At 43.6% G+C, this 16662-nt stretch overlaps 1 protein-coding gene across 3 annotated transcripts in view; it reads right to left on the bottom strand.

Moving 5' to 3' along the window:
- The window catches only part of DRC1 (dynein regulatory complex subunit 1), a 72012-nt gene that overhangs the window by 6072 nt on the left and 49278 nt on the right, over positions 1–16662 (bottom strand). For all 3 annotated transcript variants that reach the window (XM_053589647.1, XM_053589648.1, XM_053589649.1), the window contains exons 8-12: positions 11556–11695; positions 6635–6769; positions 6073–6305; positions 1022–1131; positions 108–197 (exon numbers count right to left, since the gene is read on the bottom strand). In XM_053589647.1, coding sequence (XP_053445622.1) covers positions 108–197; positions 1022–1131; positions 6073–6305; positions 6635–6769; positions 11556–11695 — 708 coding nt within the window. The remainder of the gene's footprint in view (positions 1–107; positions 198–1021; positions 1132–6072; positions 6306–6634; positions 6770–11555; positions 11696–16662) is intronic.

The raw sequence follows: 16662 nt of genomic DNA, 5'->3' as shown, positions 1-16662 counted from the left end.
GACCGTCTTCTATTCGGGGACCTGAAGCAATGTTGGGAACACATGGGTGCTCTCTCGGAATGGGACAGGCTGCACCCCACCCTGTCCCCTCAGCCCGTGGGACTCACTGAGAAGATGGCGTCCAGCCTCAGCAGATAGCACTCGCTCTTCTCCAGCGGAAGGAGGAGGCTTAGCAGCTTGCTCTCTATGAGGAAACCCTGAGAGAGGGAAGGAGGCATCTCCTGTCAGGCTTCAGGCTTCAGGAAGGAGTCCCAGGGTCTGCAGCTGCCCTCTAATACCCCAAGAAGGAGCCCACTGGATAAGACTCAGGGCAGTGATCCCCAGAAGGTATCCCTCAGGGGAATACCTGAGAGCCATTCCCAGGGAGCACGGCCAGGCACAAAGCACATCTTCATGGTAGGGAGGCTAACTCATCCCACCCACAAGCCACTGGGCAGACACCTGAGTTCCCACAGTAGTCCAAACCTGGCTAGTCACAAGCTCCTACCTCACCCACATTCTAGTCCCCAAATATCCACAGAGGTGCTGAGCTAGAAGGAGGAAGTCAGGGAGAGAGTTGGAGGCACCAAGTCAGAACATAATACATAGGAAGCAGGGGCAAAGATGGCTGGGAAGCCTGGGGAAGAACAGGGCAAGGGGGGTGGCCCTGGTGTCAAGCTGTAGACAGAGAAGGCAGGACCCCATATGACTCCCTCAGCAGGAGCTGGCCTCACTAGCAGGAGCCAGTCCTTGTGCCAAAGAAAACCACCCCAATAACCATAAAATCTATACCAGCACTGATCATGGCTGACCCCCTAAGGTTAAGACCTATGTGCCTGCTGGGCCAGCTCTAAGGCTGGCCTCTGTGAACTGCTCCCCAAGGTCCAGGGGCCATTCCCAGGTCTGGTCCTCAGTCTGGGTCTCTGGGTTTGGCCAGGTTGGCCTGGTCCACTCCCAACTCCAAGCCACAGCTGGCCTAGCAGAGTCCTCAGAGACAGCACACAATTGTGCACCCTCTGCTGCAACACCAGCCCAGCCTCACCGACTCATCACACAGAAGCATCAGGATCTTCTTGGTAGTCTTTGCAGAAACTTGCTTTGGCAGGTCCAGGTAAGATGCTAGATCTGAGGAGGCCTCTTCCGCCTCATCTTCTGCAGATGGGTCATAGAGGGAAGAGAGAGAGAAAAAAAGAAAAAGAAGATATTCCTTGGCCTAGTTGACTTTAAGAAAGTCAGATTCCTTTCCTTGAGAAAATATACCTCTTAAAGCCTCTGGGAGGCATTACTACAGTCTCCATGTTGAAGAAAGCCTACTACATGGGGAAGAAGAGCTTAGGGGTCAGAGTCAGAGACTGTCGGGGAAACTTGGCCTTTACTCAGATGGCCTGCAATGTCTCACATTTCCAAATCTCATCTGCCTGGAAACATCACACTCAAAATCCAACTATGAACCAGAAAGTGGGAGAGAGAAGGTAAGCCTTTTTATTCTTATTGTAGAGATAATCTAGCAAGTGAGCTATATGGTTTCTGAACCTTCAACAAATTAGAAGCAGCCAATTAAAAGTGGGGGTGGGGGACGGGCTCCCTCACAAAGGGATATTATCAGCAAGAACTGACAGCACTAGGGGTGGGGACTCTGAGGTCTTCTGATTTCCAGAGATTTCAAGATCCTACGTTTTTAAGCACCAAAGGAGGCAAGAAAACCTTCATCTTTCTCTCCTGCACCCCTTTACATAATGAAAGGATTTATGTAAAATTTGGATTCAACCAAAGGCCTCACTTAAGGACCAGGGAGGCCGCAATGTGGCCTGAAGACCACAGGGTCCCCACACCTAGTGGTTTTTACAGGTCATTCAAAAAGTAAGATGAGGTATCTATGAAAAGATTTTTGCATAGTATGAGGTATCTAATTGCTGATGGGAAGGGAAGATGGTGCCATCTCTCTGCAGCTATATCCAGCAAAATTACACAAGCATTATCCTTTGATCCAGCAATCCTACTTCTAGGGACATATCTGAACAGTTCAGTAGCAAAAATATGAAAAGACAAGTGAACAAAAATACTTACAACAGCAATGTTAGTGATCACAAAAATAAACAATTAGAAATATCCCAGTGATGATCAACAGAGGACTATTTGAATAAATTATGGCGCAGACACAAAATGGAGTACCATGTTAAAAAAAGAATTTTTTTAATCACTAGAAATAGCTCTAGGATTGTTGTATGTGGAAAAAAGCAAAGTAGAAAAAAATGTGCTTTCATTTACCTAAAAAATTAATTGATATGAATATATATCATATATTTGTTGATAATTTTAAAAAGCAATGGAAGAATAAACCATAATCTTTTTTTTTTTTTTTCTGAGACAGAGCCTCAAGTTGTCACCCTGGGTAGAGTGCCATGGCATCACAGCTCACAGCAATCTCCAACTCCTGGGCTCAAGCGAGTCTCCTGCCTCAGCCTCCCAAGCAGCTGGGACTACAGGTGCCTGCCACAATGCAGCCGTCATTGGTTGCAGCCGTCATTGTTGTTTGGTGGGTCCGGGCTGGATTTGAACCTGCCAGCTCAGGTGTATGTGGCTGGCGCCTTAGCCACTTGAGCCACAGGCGCCGAGCCCATAAATTTTAATAGTTACTTATAGGAGAAGTAGTAATAGTTACTTATAGAAGAAATAGTAATTTAATAGTTACTTATAGGAGAAGAATGAAATTGGGTATAGAGAATAAAAGCTAGACTTCTTTGAATATATTATATTTTGTATAATATAATGTATTCTGTTTAGTATATTTGACTTTTTTTTTTTTTGAGACAGAGTCTCACTTGGTCATCCTTGGTAGAGTACTATGGGGTCTTAGCTCACGGCAACCTCAAACTCTTGGGTTCAAGTGATCCTCTTGTCTCAGCCTCCTGAATAGCTAGGACTATAGGCACCTGCCACAACACCCAGCTATTTATTAGAGAATGGGGTCTCGCTCTTGCTCAGACTGGTCAGGAACCTGTTAGCTCAAGCAATCCACCCCGCCTTGGACTCCCAAGTGCTGGAATTACTGCACCTGGCCTATCTTTGACTTTTGAACTAAATATTTTACATAATTATAAAACAAAATTAAATTTCAAAAAGTGATCCCTAATAATCAAAAGTAAAATGAAACACTATAAACATATACAACTATTATGTATCCAAAATAATTAAAAATAAAATAATGTTTTTGTAAAAGTAAAATGGGCCAGACATAGTGGCTCATGCCTATAATCCTAACACTCTGGGAGGCCAAGGCAGGTGGATTACTTGAGCTCAGGAGTTGGAGATCAGCCTGAGCAAGAGTGAGACTCCATCTCTATGAGTGGTGCCTGTGGCTCAGCGAGTAGGGCGCCGGCCCCATATGCCAAGGGTGGCGGGTTCAAACCCAGCCCTGGCCAAACTGCAACAAAAAAATAGCCAGGTGTTGTGGCGGGCGCCTGTAGTCCTAGCTGCTTGGGAGGCTGAGGCAAGAGAATCATGTAAGCCCAAGAGTTAGAGGTTGCTGTGAGCCGTGTGACGTCATGGCACTCTACCCGAGGGTGGTACAGTGAGACTCCGTCTGTACAAAAAAAACAAAAAGAGACTCCATCTCTACTAAAAAAGAAAGGTTAGCCGGGAGTAGTGGTGCATGCCTATAGTCCCAGCTACTTGAGAGGCTGAGGCAAGAGAATCATATAAGCCCAAGAGTTTGAGGTTGCTGTGAGTTGTGACACCACGGCACTCTACCAAGGATGACATAGTGAAAGTCTGTCTCAAAAAAATTAATTAATTAATTAAATCAAAAGTAAATAAATAAATAAGTAAAATGAAACAAAAATACCTAAATTGACATAATCATATGGAAACTGTTCCAAGTGACTTTAAAATACAGAAATCTGGCTGGGCACCCCTAGCTCAGTGGTTAGGGCACTGGCCACATATTATGGGCCAATGAGTTCAAACCCAGCCTGGACCTGCTAAAAAAAAAATAGCCGGGCATTGCAGCAGGTACCTGTAGTCCCAGCTACTAGGGAGGCTAAGACAAAAGAATGGCTTGAGCCCAAGAGTTTGAGGTTGCTGTGAGCTATGATGCCACAGCACTCTACCAAGGGTGACAAAGTGAAATATACCCCTAAAGGGATATACCTTAAGAACAAAAAGAACTATAAAAGAGTTTAGACTATTTTTAGGAATCATTTTTTGGTGGTAGGGCTGATATTTTCTCTGAGACTATTCTGTGGTTTTGTGGAGAATGCATATAAGTTATTATTTTGGAGTCACTGAGTATTAAAATTTTCAAATTTGGAGAAGGTAAAGTAAGGCTGAGGTCCCTGGTAAGGCTGAGTATAAATCCTGGCATCCTGTTGATGAGGAAGTATTAGGACAAACTCTCATGATTTATTTTATCATTTAAAAAAATCTGGTCAGGCTCAGTGGTTCATGCCTATAATCCCAGGATTTGGGGGAGGCCAAGACAAAAAACAAGGAGGCTCGCACCTGCAGTCACAGCTACTTAGGAAGCGAAGGTAGGAGGATTGCCTGAGCCCAGGCGTTTGAGATTACAGTGAGCTATGATTGTGCCACTGCACCCCAGCCTGGGTGACAAAGAGAGACCCTATTTCTAAAAAATAAAAAAGTTTTGGCTCGGTGCCTGTGGCTCAAGTGGCTAAGGCGCCAGCCACATACACCTGAGCTGGTGGGTTCGAATCCAGCCTGGGCCCGCCAAACAACAATGATGGCTGCAACCAAAAAAATAGCCGGGCGTTGTGGTGGGCGCCTGTAGTCCCAGCTACTTGGGAGGCAGAGGCAGGAGACTCATTTGAGCCCAGGACTTAGAGGTTGCTGTGAGCTGTGATGCCACAGCACTCTACCCAGGGCAACAGCTTAAGGCTCTGTCTCAAAATAAATAAATAAATAAATAAATAAGTTTTTTAAAAGTTTAAATTTTAAAAAAATCCTATTTCCAGGCGGAGCCTGTGGCTCAGTCGGTAGGGCGCCCGCCCCATATACCGAGGGTGGCAGGTTCAAACCCAGCCCTGGCTGAACTGCAACCAGAAAATAGCCGGGCGTTGTGGCGGGCGCCTGTAGTCCCAGCTGCTCGGGAGGCTGAGGCAGGAGAAATGCCTCAGCCCAGGAGTTGGAGGTTGCTGTGAGCTATGTGAGGCCACGGCACTCTACCGAGGGCCATAAAGTGAGACTCTGTCTCTACAAAAAAAAAAAAAAAAAATCCTATTCCCTGGGCTGTGTCCACTGAAAAGACCTAGAAACAATGGCCAATCCGAAACACACTATACTCCAAAGAGTATAGTTTCAAAATATCGTTCCCTGTTTAAAAGAATTAGTCCTTGGAGAAAGGACTAATTCCAGACTAGAGGCAGGAAAGGTATAACGTGCACCTGGAATATTTGCTCATTCTAGAAACTGTCAAAAACACTATAGCCATCTCAAAAGGAGCCAGAAGCCAATAGGAACAGACTCCCACTTGCCAAAGATGGGAGAAAATTTGAGAGTCGATAAGGTTGATAACGACAATAAACTAAAACATCAAATTTGTTTAAATCTATGCATTCACAACAATACTTTTTAATAAATCTCATTGGTACCTTTGAAGGTGCTAGAGATCTAATCCACTATTTTGAAAACTGGCAAATAGAGAAAAACTATAATCATCTGTCCTGCTTTTCCTATACTAATTATCTCAGGATTGCAAATAGCAGATGAGGGGAAGGTTCTCTTTTCAGAAGCGTTCTAGATGTTAAATAAAGACATAATGGTAGAATTTAAAATATCACCATTTGCAAACCCTGATGCAATTAATGGATCTTAGACAAGATTATCAATGGTTGCTAACATCACAAAAAGAGATATAACCGGATACTAGCTTATCATGATGAAGTACCCAACAGTGTACTTAGCAAAAATAAAGTAAACCTACATCTGATCAAGCTTCTAGACCTAACTGCCAGTTTGTAATACAGGGGTAATTCAAAGCCATATCAATTAATCATACTCTACAGCTCCTAGCTATAAGGCTTGCCCTCCTCCTTTGGCTCCTCCAGCTCTAAGTTTCTGCAACTCTGTTCCAGTCACCTGTTTGCATCAGCACCTCCTCCACTACCTGGGCAGCGCTCTTCTGTGGCTGCTGGGAGAGAGGCCCCACGTTCTTCAGAAACCAGAAGTCAGGTTCTGTCCAGGGGAGCCCCAGGTGGTGGGTGTGGATGATCCTGTCTACAGCAAAGGCTCTGTTTATTAGATCCTTCGCCTCGTCTTCATTCATTAGCCAAATCTCCCGAAACTTCTTCTCATCAATAAGAGCAAAATGCCTGTGAAGAAGAGTCACCATGCACGGCCAGCTGACCCCAGGGTCTGGCCAGGCTCCTCTCAATTGTCAGGAGGGAAGGAAAGTGAGGAAGAGCTGTGGTAAATCCTGGGGCTGGAGCCTGGCCCCATCCCTGGGCAGATGATTCCCACCTATGACAAATTGGAAGCTATCCCAGCAAGTCTCAAAAAAGGTGACGCTCAAGTCAAGGGACAGAGGAATAGAGTACAAAGGCTTCTTCATCAAGAGCTAATGAAATCACTGCTACCACAAACTCTAGCCCCACCACCTCTAGTCCTGGACAGGTGCTGAGGGCCCACGTCCCTAAGATACCTCATGGCTTTCTGTAGCTCCTTGAATTGCATCACAAGGCGCTTGTAGTCCAAGGTGAGAGACTGGTTCTCCTCCTGAAACTGTTTTATCTGCTTGGCATATTTTGATCTCAGATTGTTAAGTACATCATTCAGGCTGGTTGAAGGGGGTAGGAAAGTTAGTCTGCAGCTGAATAGAAGGTGTTAACGTATGTTCCTCCCATCCACCTTGCTCAGTCTTACAGCAGATTTGTGAAAGGGCAGAGAACTCCACCCACAGGTTCCAAAAGGTAATAGGATTATCCAGGACTAAATGCCCATGAATGCTATGCAGTGGTGTGACCGAAACGTCAACACACCATTTGCCAGTGTCTGTATCTAGGGCCAACCTCACATATTTAAATAATCTGTCTCCATTATTTCATTGTCATGATTTGGATGTTCATTACTCTTCTGAAACAAGAAAAACTGAAAGGAAAAAATTAAAACTACAGCTATGATATATGAATCCTTCATCCTCAAAGAGATGATACTGTAAACAGATCCAGTAACTCATCTATTCATTCATTCATTCATTCATTCACTTACTCATTCAAACACAAATGCTTTTATGCCAAGGATACAATGTGCATTTGAATACAAAGATTCCAGTCTTTGTCCAGTCGAAGACAAAGATAAACATTAACTGGAGTGCAGTATGGAAAGTGCTACAGGAGAGTTTCACACGATGCCAGGGGAGCCCAGAGATGAGGCATCTAACATCCCTGGCTTGCCAGGAAGGGGGACGGCTAAAAGCTTCAGAACAGCAAGAAACAATTAAGACCTGGCCGATAACAGGGTGACTCCAGGCGTGGCACAGTTCACCACTTCACTGCTAACAGCAACTCTGTGCAAGAAAACTTGTCCCATAAAATATCCATGGCGGGCACAGTTTTTAGACCTAAGACCATACTTCGGACATCAAACTACTGAAGAGGCATCTTATATCAATGCCCCCCCCCTTTTTTTTTTTTTTGCAGTTTTTGGCTGGGGCTGGGCTTGAATCCACCACCTCCGGCATATGGGGCTGGCCCCCTACTCCTTTGAGCCACAGGTGCCGCCCTATCAATGCCCCATTTTCACAGGAATAGAGAAGTTGAAGGCTAACATATTTTAAGTTTAAAATTCTAAGAAATAAAATTTTCCCTCTCCTCAGGATTATTCTGAAGTAATCAAAAGGTCCCTTACTCACAAGCATTTATCATTCATATTAGCACCCTAATAAAATGCAAAAAAATCTTTCACTTACTCTCTGATAAAAAGAAGTATCTAATTCATTCTCTTAACTACAGCATTCTGGGAGGCTTTCCAAATACTGGTCTTAAATTTTTTTCTTTTTCTAAGTAGTCATCCCAAAGCATTTTTCTCAGTATCATGCACTAAAGGAGTTCCTATGTGTCATCTAATGATAGGAGCTAATAAAACAAAAACAAACCCCAAGCACATAGGAAGGCCTGGGCAAGATAGCAAGAGAGAGGGAACAGGAAGAAGGGCTCCAAGAGGAAGCTCAACCAAAAGTACAGAGTCCTTAGCAACTGGCGGGAAGCCAGATCTGAAGGGAGCAAAGCTGGAGAATGCAAACTGGGAGCTGAGGCAAGTCTGGCTTCAGAAATTGTATGCTGGCAGTGACAGTGACTCTCCAAGTGGAATTGTTACATTGGCAGCTCCAGATAAAGTGAAGAGGTGAGGTCAAGATTAGGGATAGGAAGTTGGTACTCATCAACAAAAAGGTGGTATTCAAAACCATGAGGTTGGGGCAGCGCCTGTGGCTCAGTGAGTAGAGTGCCGGCCCCATATACCAAGGGTGGCGGGTTCAAACCCAGCCCCGGCCAAACTGCAACAACAACAACAACAACAAAATAGCTGGGCATTGTGGTGGGTGCCTGTAGTCCCAGCTATTTGGGAGGCTGAGGCAAGAATCACCTAAGCCCAAGAGCTGGAGGTTGCTGTGAGCTGTGACACCCAGCACTCTACTGAGGGCGACAAAGTGAGACACCGTCTCTATAAAAAAAATAAATAAATAAACAAAACCATGAGGTTGAGGTATAAGGCAGATGAAATGAAAAGCAAAAGGGTAAGTTAAGGCTAGACTATGTTATCTAGATATTCAAGAAATATCAGGAAAGGAAAAGCAGAACTACCAAAGGAGATAAATAAAGAATAAATTAAGAAAGAAGAACAAGGGCGGGGCCTGTGGCTCAGTGAGTAGGGCGCCAGCCCCATATGCCGAAGGTGGCGGGTTCAAACCCGGCCCCGGCCAAACTGCAACCAAAAAATAGCCGGGCGTTGTGACGGGCGCCTGTAGTCCCAGCTGCTCGGGAGGCTGAGGCAAGAGAATCGCGTAAGCCCAAGAGTTAAGAGGTTGCTGTGAGCCGTGTGATGCCACGGCACTCTACCCGAGGGCGGTACAGTGAGACTCTGTCTCTACTAAAAAAAAAAAAAAAGAAAGAAGAACAAATATTTTAGAGTCATAAAAACCAAAAGAGGTTGGGCACTGTGGCTCATGCCTGTAATCTTAGCACTGTAAGTAGACTTAGCACCATAAGTAGACTTAGACTGTAAGTCAAGGTAGACTGCTTGAGCTCAGGAGTTCAAGACCAGACTAAATAAGACGGAGATGCCATCTCTACTAAAAAATAGAAGAAATTGGCCATGCATTGTGGCAGATGCCTATAGTCCCAGCTACTCAGGAGGCTGAGATTCTCAGGAAAAGAATCACTTGAGCCCAATTAGAGGTTGCAGTTGTGATGACACCACTGTACACTAATGGGGGCAGTGCAGTGAGTATCATCGCTAAAAAAACAAAAACAAAAAAGAAAAGTCCGGTATTCACTAATAATATAAGGAAAAGCCATGGTGTTTGGCTAGAAGGACATCACTGATGTCCTATTGTGGGAAGTGTTTATCCAATCCTGGGATCATGAACTGCTGTGGTTTGTATTTGTCTCCTCCAAAATTCAGTGTTGCCAAGGTGATCATATTAGGATGTGGGACCTTTACGAGGTGACTAGGCCATGAGGACGTCTCCCTTGTGAATGGGATTGAGGCCCTTATAAACGAGGCTGCACACAGCCTTTTGCTAGCCTGCTCCTTGGCTCTTCTGCCATGGGAGGACCCACGTTCCTCTTCTCCAGAGGATACGGCCCTTATCAGAAACAGAACCAGCCAGCACCTTGATCTTAGAATTCCCAGCCTCCAGAACCACAGGTTACAGCAGTACAGATTAACATGAATTAGGAAGTGTTAAAAAAAAAAAAAAAAAAAAAGGAAGTGTTGTGGGGCAGGGGGTGATGAGGAAGGGAAAATGGCAATGAAAGCAAGAGAAGACAAGGCAGTGCGTAGAGAGGAGCACCACAGTCAGGTGGAGAGTTTTCAGGCTAAGGGAAAGTCAGAGGGAAAGACGGGATGGCAGGAATGCTTCCACTTACCTCCTCTCTGCCAGGAGCATCACACCCAATCTCTGCCCCTAGCAGCTCCTCACCCCTCCCCTGTGATCACCTCTCTCCGCCCATTATGTCATCTCTCACTTTCTGATTCTTACCTTCTGCTTTCAGACCGGCCATTCCCAGCTACCATCACTGTCTACCTGGAGCCTCTTCCTAACTCCCTTTTGCCTCCCCATATCCCCATCCCCTTCTCTATTTCACTTTCTTGGGAAGCTTTCCCCTATAACTCTTCACTGCATTGGTTTGTGTGCCTCTGGGATGTTCCCCTGTCTGTTAATGGTAGAATGCATATGTGAGATTTCCCATAAATATTGTCTCCTAACTTCTCTCCGCTCTCAGACAATCAGGCTTAAAATACTGGCTTATTTATTTGGTATTAGTTTCTTTTATCAGTGACTAAGAAAAGGTCACATTTCTCTGTATACCCAACATTTGTCCAAAGTGTATAATCAACCTACAAATGGAAGAATTCGTAAATAATAAGAGCTTATTTGGGCTTTGGGGGGAAATCCTCAATTTTGTGTCCTTTAAATGACATGGTTTTTGGGGGGTTTTTTTTGTTTTGTTTTTTTTTTTTGAGACAGTCTTAAGCTGTTGCCCTGGGTAGAGTGCCTTGGCATCACAGCTCACAGCAGCCTCCAACTCAGGCTCAAGCAATCCTCTTGCCTCCATTTTTCTATTTTTAATAGAGACAAGGTCTCGCTCTTGCTCAGGCTGGTCTCAAACTCATGAGCTCAAGCAATTCCCCTGCCTCGGCCTCCCAGAGTGCTAGGATTACAGGTGTGAGCCACCGCGCCCAGCCCCTAAATGAGATGTCTTATTCTACTCTGGTCCTCAGAGCCTAGCACAATGGTCTGGAACTCAGGAGATAATCCTTAAAGGAAGAAAAGTTGGAGGTATGGAAGGAAGGAGGTAAGTGGTAACTTCTAATGAGCCACAGTATCCACACAAAAGCAGACTGGCATGCTGCCAGGGGTACTTATGTTGGTATTATTTACAATAGCAAAAGGAAAGTCATCTGTCTGTCTGTTGGCAGTGTGTCTATGAAGCAGAGTACAAAACAGCATGAGAAACCACGTGAAACTTCTCTGTGAGCTGGTATAAAAGACACAGAACGGTGTGCATAAAATGCCACCATTTGTGTAAAAGTGGAAGGGGGATAAGAATATTTATTTATGCGTGCTTGCATATACGTAAAGAATTTCTGGAAGAAACAAACAATGGTGATGGGAAAGAGGAACAAGACAAATGGGAGGTGGGAGAATGATTTTTTGCTATTTTTCTTTTTCGTGTGGGGAGAGGGTAGAACGACTTAAATGTGTTAACTTTTTCCAAAAACTCTTTTCGTAAGAGTTCATTATAGTTTTCACAGTTTTTACCCCTTCAGAAAAGTGCATACTCATCCCTGCTCTCAGCACAGGAGGGCCCAGAAGAAGGGTGATGTGCACACCAGCCTACCGGTTGATCCTCCTCTTCTGCTGGGATTTAATCACTGTGCTTTCTTCGTCTCTCTTCTTCAGCACCTGGAAGTTGTACTCTAACTTCTCTTGGTTTAGCTGATAAGTTGCCTTCATTTGCTGAAGCTGTTGCTCAAGAATCTAAAGTAAAAATATATATATATATGTGTGTGTGTGTGTGTGTATGTGTATGTGTGTGTGTGTGTGTGTGTGTTCTAATTGGCCTTAGTATAATTTGTTGTGGTTGAGAGCCCCTGATAAAGTTTGTTCAAGTCATGTCAGAGGAACCTTAAGGCCAGTGCCTCCACCAATTCTTAGAAAATTTATCATAGGGGCAAATTAAAGGCCAAATGGATAAAATACCAATCACCTACAAGTTAAAGCTGCATACTAAAGCCTAAGAAATTAGATCACAGAGCTTTCAAGTCCAACATAATTCAGTACCTTGCATAAGACCCCTTAAAGACATGAGCAGCCCCACTGAAAATTCCATAAAAGTTAATATTGTCACAAAAAACTTGAAATTTCCCCTTGTTGAAGTTTCTGCACGGCAATGTTAGTGTTTAGCAACCCATGTTCATTTAAAGGAGGACAGACATGGTTGTCTTTACCTTTGGATTTCCATTAGCTGGACACATTTGTTTGACAAATACTATATTTACTAAGTCACATGTTAGACACTTTTCGGGGTGCTGTGGGGAGAGATAGGCCCAGTCCTGCCCTGTCTAGGAGACAGACATATAAACAAGTACTAGTGATCAGAAGCAAGGCAGGTAAGCACAGGTTGCTCTGAGCTTAATGAGAGGACCAGGGAGATGTCCCTGAGAAGATGGCATTAGCATGTCCACCTGAGACCTCAACAATGAGTAAGTAGGTGACACCTGATAGTAGAGACTCTAGAGATAGGAGACTGCACACGCAGAGGCTCAGAGGCCAGAGACGGGGGGTGCTTCAGGGAAACCACAAGCAGTTTAGAGTGGGAGGCACACCGCAAGGAACATCAAGGAAGGGGCTGCCAGCCAGAGAGCCTGCCCAAGCGGGGCAATTAAAGCCCTATCCTGAAGCCAATGGAAGGCCACCCCAACTGGTAAGCAGGGGAGGAAAGTGACCAGTCCAGGCACTGTAGACAAATCACACTGACTGCTTGTGAAGAACAGGCCAGAGAGAGGCAAGGAGGACACAGAGGCCAGCATGCTTTACCTCTCTGGGGTGCAATGCAGGATGGAGAAGGAAGAGAAGTGTAACAGAGCTTGATAAATCAGCTACATGTGATGCTCTCAAGCCTCCTACCTCCCTCCACTAGGCCAAAGATGCTTGTCGAGCAATCAACAGAAGATGTGATTCCCCTAAGCAGCCAGGACAGTCCCCCTTTGGGTCATCCACAAGGAGAACAAAGGTGATGACGCATCATCAGGTCAGGAGGCACGTCATTTCCACGTTCATTGTGGTATTCAGTGATCCCTATGTTGCAACAGGGAGTCAGTCGGTGGTATTCTATTAACTATCGCAGAGATTTTAAATCTCTGTTATGAGGTGAGTATTTGAAGTCATATATTTCAGAACTGTATTATCGATTCTTCAACAGAGAGTAAAAGGACAACCATATTGGTCGCTGGGATCATAACTAATTCTGCCTCTCAATTTCTCTACTTTTTAAACAATTTTTTTTTACCTTTTCTTTTTTGTGAAAGTTATATACTTTTTATGCCAGTTAAAGTTTGTAAGTAGTGTTTTCACTGGGGCATCAGAGTCTTGCTCGGCTGAATCTGCTTATTGTTGGTTCAATATTTCTTATGAAGAAGAGCCACAATATAGAAATTGAAGTTATTTAAAATACTAAGTCATTTTACTTTTCCATTTTATTAACGGGATGTTGCAATCATTTGTAAACTAATAAACTTTTAAAGTGATTGGCACAAAGACAATTAAAAAAAAAAAAAAAAGAAAGTTATATACTTTTTTGTGAAAAAACTTCTCCTGATTGCAAAAGCAGTATTTGCTCATTTTAGAAAATTTGGAAAGTACAGCAAATGAAAAAAGAGATGACATTGGAAAAGGGGGAGAAAAAAGTACCCATAATTCCACCACCAGAGGCAACTTCTGGTAACACGCTGCCACATCTCCCTCCAGTGTTCTTTACACAGTTGTAATCGGACTGTGTCTACAACTTTATATTCTGCTTTTCTCCCTTAATGCATAATATGAATTTTCCCTATTAGTAAAATTGTAGCAACATTATTTTAATGGTGCATTAAATAAATTTCCTACATTACACTATTTTATCACACATGAACTATTTACATATTTATCATGTCAAAATATTTTACCATTTCCCTACAGTTCTATTTTATATCATTTTGATAATTTTCACTATTATAAAATAATGCTAGGATAAAACATATATGAAACTTTCAGGTATTTTATTTCTTTAAGGTAGAGTCTTGGAAGTGAAATGACTAGGTCAAAAGTGCTCTGTAAAGTGCTTTCCAAAGAGCTACTTGTGGTTTGTAGCTACTTGTGGTTTGTACCACAACCACTGACTGTGGTTGTGAGTACCCACCCCACCACACCCAGTCAGCACAGTGCATTGTTCAGAGCAGGCCTCACCCTTTGGTAGGGTTCTCGGGGCAGGGCAGGGAGCTGAGGGGATTTATACCTGACTCTTCCTCGCCATGATCAAGACTCAATTTTGAGATTTCTGACTTGAACAATATTCTAAAGGGCCCTGTGGGGCCGGTGACAGTACAGCCTCACTTCAAGTGCAATTATCTGTGGGGTTCCAGGCTGAGTTGCTCTGAGCCTGTCCCCTCTTAGGGATGGCCCTGAGTGTCAACTAGAGAAAGGGACTTTTAGCAGTTCTTCCTGCAAAAGTACAATGATCTCTACCCCTATTCTTCAAGTAAAACCAGCCTTGCTGCTTCAAATACAACCAGCCCTGGTGACAACTGAGTGTGTCGGGGATCAGAATACAAACCAAATACACATGAGCATGAGAGGGGCCATTGGTCTGTGAATGGCCCAGCACAAAAGTCCATTTAAAAAGCTCTGTGTTGGACGGTAACAGTGTGAGAAAGTAGGAATGCTCACAGAAAAGGAGGGTCTCCAGAGCTGCTCTGGATCTGGGACCATGATGAGTGGCTGTTCTAGTCTTCCCTGGAACTGGCAAAGACGGGAGCCCTGAGACCCAGAATGCCTGCATACTTGGGTGATTTCCTAGGAGTCTGCCTTCTTGTAGCTTTGTAGTACACCTCTATCCTGAAGATAGTATTTCCCACACTTATATGGACAGAATGTTTTTATTTTTATAACACACAAGAGTATGTGAGCTATAAATGTGAGCTCTCCCACATGAACTCTTACACGAAGCTTATTCTTAAAGGCAGATTCTTCCATAATAACTATGTAAATGAGCCATGTATCTTTTCCTACATAATATAATTTTAAATATATCTTGAAAGGAACAAATATCACAGATATCACTGTTAGCTCTATGAAAGCACTTCTAGCATCTGACCTAGCTGAACACAGTTCCCAGAACTCTATAATGAACTGATTTGGCCATTATCTTTTTCTTTGCAATCTGAAAGAATTTAGATATGTGCTAATTTTATAGGCAAAAAAACTGTCATTGTTTTAACTTACATTCCTTTGCTTGCACGTGTGTTTGAATATTTATTAGCTGCTTCTATTTCCTCTTGTAGAAAAATGTACTCCTGTTTTTTGATGAAGAGTGTACCTAGGGGACTGAGGCCAGGTTTAGCCACACAACAGGTGCCATGGGCCACCATCTCTACCAACCTCCTGCTGGCCTCATGTTTATGATGCCACTTGGGAGTTATGGGCAGTGTGGTCAATAAACTTCCAGAACCATTGACACTCTTATGTCTCTTAGAGTCTACTCTACATACAGTGGGAATGACCTGATTTACACTACTCATCATTGTTTTCATACTTTATGTTCATGATAATTTTAATACCAATGATTCTACTAATGATCTCAGGTCTTAGTCTAAAGATATAGTAATCCTTGATTGTCATACATTGAAAATGGTTTTTAAAAACTGTAATTGAGGGTGGCACCTGTGGCTCAGCGGGTAGGGTGCCAGCCCCATATGCCGAGGGTGGCGGGTTCAAACACAACCCCGGCCAAACTGCAACAAAAAAATAGCCAGGCGTTGTGGTGGACGTCTGTAGTCCCAGCTACTCAAGAGGCTGAGGCAGGAGAATCGCCTAAGCCCAGGAGTTAGAGGTTGTTGTGAGCTGTGTGACGCCATGGCACTCTACTGAGGGCGATAAAGTGAGACTCTGTCTCTACAAAAAGTAAATAAATAAATAAATAGATAGATAAATAAATAAAAAATGTTATTGATTTTGTTAAATGTGCTTATTATTTAATTATCCAAAGATATTTTTCAAAAGTTGCACTTTATGTTCCCAAGACTAATGCAAAACATGATGTTTGGACTCTATGAATCATTCATAAAGATTACAATCTAACCTGCCAAAAACGTTCAACGTTAAAAGTACCACAGGTGTTGGTCACACCTTCCCCTCTTTTTCCTGGAGCAACTTGAGCTTTTCCACAGTTTCTTTTGGGTGCCATCTCCTGCCAACAGGCTTGGAAAAAGAAGCTGCCATCAATGCCCCAGCAGAAAGAAATTTAAAACGGCCTTTCTCTTTGGCCTTCTCAGCTGACTCCAGTGATCCCACTGGTCCACTATTCTCAAGCCTGGTCTGGGCCTGAAGTATCCCGTTGAAACCGTAGGGCTGCCAATTCCCCCTGTAGCCCACATTCTTGCTCCCCACTTCTGCCCCAACACTCAAGTTCAAAAGATTATAGAGCTTGAAGGCAGGGACTGTATCTTGTTTTTCTCTGTGCTTTGCACAATGCAGGTTAATAATATTTGTTAGACAACTTAATTTTTTATGATTAGTATTCTGATGTTAAATGTAATATCTCCTAAAATGGAACTGAACCATGTTACAACTTTAAATCAGCATGGAAGTTTTTTGTTTTTTTTTTTTGTAAAGACAGAGTCTCACTTTACTGCCTTCAGTAGAGTGCCATGATGTCACAGGACTCACAGCAACCTCTAGCTCTTGGGCTT

The sequence above is a fragment of the Nycticebus coucang genome, chromosome 4, assembly GCF_027406575.1.
Source record: "Nycticebus coucang isolate mNycCou1 chromosome 4, mNycCou1.pri, whole genome shotgun sequence".
Lineage (NCBI taxonomy): Eukaryota > Metazoa > Chordata > Mammalia > Primates > Lorisidae > Nycticebus > Nycticebus coucang.
Note: the sequence above shows the minus strand (reverse complement) of the source record. Positions and strands in the feature narration are given on the sequence as shown.